General features: G+C 39.3%; 1 protein-coding gene across 4 annotated transcripts in view; it reads left to right on the top strand.

Moving 5' to 3' along the window:
* The window catches only part of bloc1s6 (biogenesis of lysosomal organelles complex-1, subunit 6, pallidin), a 7,035-nt gene extending 3,597 nt beyond the window's left edge, over nucleotides 1-3,438 (top strand). For all 4 annotated transcript variants that reach the window (XM_046032346.1, XM_046032343.1, XM_046032345.1 and 1 more), the window contains exons 4-6: nucleotides 1,907-1,994; nucleotides 2,101-2,187; nucleotides 2,340-3,438. In XM_046032346.1, the coding sequence (XP_045888302.1) occupies nucleotides 1,907-1,994; nucleotides 2,101-2,187; nucleotides 2,340-2,459 (295 nt within the window). In that variant the 3' untranslated portion in view covers nucleotides 2,460-3,438. The remainder of the gene's footprint in view (nucleotides 1-1,906; nucleotides 1,995-2,100; nucleotides 2,188-2,339) is intronic.
* Nucleotides 3,439-4,613: the final 1,175 nt, after the last annotated feature.

Raw genomic sequence — 4,613 nt, 5'->3', positions numbered from 1 at the left:
CCTCGGACTGGGGCTCCATGCAAGATCTCACCTCGTGGGGTCTCAATGATCCTAAGAAAGGTGAGAAATCAGCCCAGAACTACACGGGAGGAGCTGGTCAATGACCTGAAAAGAGCTGGGACCACCGTTTCCAAGGTTACTGTTGGTAATACACTAAGACGTCATGGTTTGAAATCATGCATGGCACGGAAGGTTCCCCTGCTTAAACCAGCACATGTCAAGGCCCGTCTTCAGTTTGCCAATGACCATTTGGATGATCCAGAGGAGTCATGGGAGAAAGTCATGTGGTCAGATGAGACCAAAATAGAACTTTTTGGTCATAATTCCACTAACCGTGTTTGGAGGAAGAAGAATGATGAGTAACATCCCAAGAACACCATCCCTACTGTGAAGCATGGGGGTGGTAGCATCATGCTTTGGGGGTGTTTTTCTGCACATGGGACAGGGCGACTGCACCAACCTCCTTCCCTCAGTTAGAGCATTGAAGATGGTTCGAGGCTGGGTCTTCCAACATGACAATGACCCGAAGCACACAGCCAGGATAACCAAGGAGTGGTTCTGTAAGAAGCATATCAAGGTTCTGGCGTGGCCTAGCCAGTCTGCAGACCTAAACCCAATAGAGAATCTTTGGAGGGAGCTCAAACTCCGTGTTTCTCAGCAACAGCCCAGAAACCTGACTGATCTAGAGAAGATCTGTGTGGAGGAGTGGGCCAAAATCCCTCCTGCAGTGTGTGCAAACCTGGTGGAAAAACTACAGGAAACGTTTGACCTCTGTAATTGCAAACAAAGGCCACTGTACCAAATATTAACATTGACTTTCTCAGGTGTTCAAATACTTATTTGCAGCTGTATCATACAAATAAATAGTTAAAAAAATCCTACATTGTGATTTCTTGGGGGGGGGGTTCAGATTATGTCTCTCACAGTGGACATGCACCTACGATGACAGTTTCAGACCCCTCCATGATTTCTAAGTGGGAGAACTTGCAAAATAGCAGGGTGTTCAAATACTTATTTTCCTCACTGTATGTTTTCCCCTAACAGGTTGAAGTTACTGATTAGTTAAGTCATCTGGTGAATAAGCTCTAAAAAGTGTGAAGGTTTTCTTTCTCATGTGACTTTTCTTTCCATGCCGATGTGGAAAAAACTATGTGATCAAAGAATGATGTAAAGAAGAGATCAATAAAAGCTTGAATATAGACAGCCGATGTTCTAAGAGAATCTGACTGAAGTTTAAATAGGCTTTTAACCATGCAAAGTTGCTTGTACATTATCTTTTCTATTCAATTTTATTTATATAGTGCCAATTCATAACAAAAGTTATCTCTTAATCGATTAGTTGTTTGGTCTATAAAATATCACAAAATGGTGAAAAATGTCAATCACTGTTTCCCAAAACCCAAGATGATGTCCGCATATGTCCACAACCCAAAGATAATAAGTTAATAAGTCATAGAAAAGTAAATAAACCAGAAAATATTCACATTTGACAAGCTGAAATCAGAGAAATTGGAAATTTTTTCCTTAAAAAATGGCTCAGAACGATTAATCGATTATCAAAATAGTTGGCATTTAATTTAATAGTTGACAACTACTCAATTAATCGATTAATCGCTGCAGCTCTAGTCATCATGCATCAAGCAGAATATGGTAGTTAAAGGAGTTTCTGCCAGTGAAAACGTTTCAACATGCTGACGTTCACTTGTATGTAATAAATCATATAAAACAACCTGTGCTGTCTTTCACAAACATGTAACATTCTGTAGGACAGATGAATGACTAGCATACATTAATCATTTCTACCTATTGACTCTGTCAGAAGTTTTGTCTTTAAACATGAGAAATGTTTTGGTGAGAGTGCACTTCATGACGTTTATTTCTTACTCTTCATTTTTGTCTCAACCAGACAAAATCAGCTGATATTGTTAGACACACTGGACCAAGAAGTCACCAAGTTCAGAGAATGTAATGCCTTACCGGACCTCAATTCACTGGTATGTTTGGATTGAATTATAATCTAACGTGGGCTCATGTTGCTCTTGTTTGTACTCTCTACACCAGCCAGCAGGAATGTTTTCTAATCCTGTTTGTTGTCTTTAGTTTACAGAGGCAAAGGTTTACCACAATAAACTGGTGAACATAAGGAAAGAGATGATTATGCTCCACGAAAAGACAACTAAACTAAAGGTATCTCTCATTTCAATCAGACTTAACATGAGTGTTTTTCAAACATTAGTTTAGTTGATGTCATGCTCAAAGATAAGGAGCAGATATTGGTTTATGGATGCAAATTAAACAGTGCATACATTGATCAAATATTCACTGTTGTTTTTTCTCAGAAAAGAGCTTTGAAACTGCAGCAACAGAAGCAGAAGGAGGCGCTGGAGAAGGAGCAGCAACGTGAGAAGGAGCTAGAGAGAGAAAGGCAGCTTATTGCCAAACCTGCTAAACGAACATAAGATCCCCAAGTATGGTTGGTCTATTAAAGGTCCATACAGTTGGTTTTGCATGTTTTAGCCTATTTATTATAGATCAGCTAGCCATATGTTACGTTACTGCTGACCATTTTCCAAAGTGCAAGTATTTTAGATTTGGTTTGTCTTTGTTTCAGACAGTATTACTGAAAAGACAGTAAATGTCTGATTCATCTCATGATCATCTCACAGTATTTCTGCTTTTTTTTCTTGAGAACATGCTTGACTTTAGAAATGTGAGTTATCTGGAAGCTTGACTCCGGTTGTTCTTCACTTGTATGACGATGCTTACCCATCTTCATACCTATACTGCAGTAAGAAATAATTTTTAAATATGAAAGTGTAAAACAGTATTTATTGAAAGAAATAGGAAAGTGGCTATCCATAATTTAAGAAAAATCCATAGAAAATCTGTAATATGCTTTGGAAAATGGTTCTCTAATTAGACAGTATATGGGATTCTTAGTAAATGGGCAAAAACTTACAAAAATTCCGGTATGATCCTTTATGTCCGACAGTGCCAAGATCACCACAAACCAAAGACTAAATCATCAAATGCTGGTTCTTCCCAACATCAACCTCTGTTGACAAACACAAACCTGAACACTTACCTGTGAATTGAAAAAATTACTCAAAGAAACCTTTGCAGACAATGACCAGGAGGAGAATCACTGCTTTTGCTGTCTTTTGTTAAAGATAAAGTGTTAATATATGTTGTTGCTAGAGTGCTAAATGTTATTGGTATGTTGTTTAAATCGGATAGGTCTGCACTAAACCTACCTGACGGTATTTCTGCGGTCCAGATAATGTTAATAGATGATTATATACAGTATGTACCAAACTTTGCCCACACCATGCACAGCATCTATAAATTTGTCAACAGACCTTTCAAGAAGCTTCTATGCACTACTTACGCCTGGAACTCCACTGTTTGTACAATTAATAATAAAAGCAAAACAAACTGGTTTGTAGTAAAGTGACTTACATTTTCTGGTTTTAGTACAACATGTTTTAAGTCATTCACTACAATGTGTGTGAGGATTAGTGTCCATTGCTATTCACGGTTGCACACATGTAAAATGGGCTCTCAAGTGTTGTGTGCTTGAGTCATTTCTTCATGTCCATATCATGGTGCAAACCTCGCCCACATGCACGACTATATGAACTGTATTAAGCACAAGTCCACCAGGTGTCAGCAGAGACCAGAAGTAATTTCGCCTGATCTTGAGCTATGATGGCCAAGTGTGTACTGCAGGGCTTTTTTGCTTCAACTTTTCTGCATCAGCTGATGTAACTGATAAGCACACCTACAACCACAGGGGGATATGGCAGTGGAACAGTGGATAATGCACATGCTTTGGTGTGAGAGATTTGGGTTTGATTCCCACTGTGACATATCCACCAATGTGTCCCTAAGCAAGACATTTAACCACTAGTTGCCCTAGAGGTGTATGACCTCTGACATATATATCAATTGTATGTCACTTGGATAAAAGCATCAGAGTTAATGTAAATGTAATATCTAATTAGTGAGTTAATCTAGTGAAATATTTGGTTTTAATGAAAACTTGCAGACTGTCTCCCATGCATTGCACACAACTGTACATTTAGGATAGAAACTAGTATTTCACAGTCCTTGTTCTCTTCTGGCTTTTCATTACACACATCTAACAGGGATAGATAAACTGGCCATCTTGGATGCCAGGTGAACTGCAGTTAACTAGCTGGTAGAAAGGAGCGTTAGGGCTGATCATCTTGGTTTGTTGACTCTTGCCCTAGTTGGTTCTGATATCAACCTCAGTGTCCCCCCCACCCCACAAACCTTAAATTGGCACTGAACTGGTAAACACCAGACAGATGTTTTCAACAAACAATGTGTCTTTTCAGACACATTTTATAGACCATTGCCATTGTTTGTTGACAGAAAAGTAGGTTACATTCCTCTCTAGCCACACAACCATGTGTCTGTTTCAACCCCTCCAATTCACATAAAACTCTAATTTTACACTTACTACTACAGCAGGAAACTCAAAACCAACATGGTCTGGTCCACCCCTGCCCAGTCCCTTAGAGCGGAAACTGCACCACAGTGTGGCCATGGAAGGGTCCAAACTCAGAGAGGGGCAAACTGATTCCACA

Source organism: Micropterus dolomieu, linkage group LG20 (genome assembly GCF_021292245.1).
Source record: "Micropterus dolomieu isolate WLL.071019.BEF.003 ecotype Adirondacks linkage group LG20, ASM2129224v1, whole genome shotgun sequence".
Taxonomy (NCBI): domain Eukaryota; kingdom Metazoa; phylum Chordata; class Actinopteri; order Centrarchiformes; family Centrarchidae; genus Micropterus; species Micropterus dolomieu.
The sequence above is the reverse complement of the archived record's forward strand: the minus strand, read 5'-3'. Positions and strand labels throughout refer to the sequence as shown.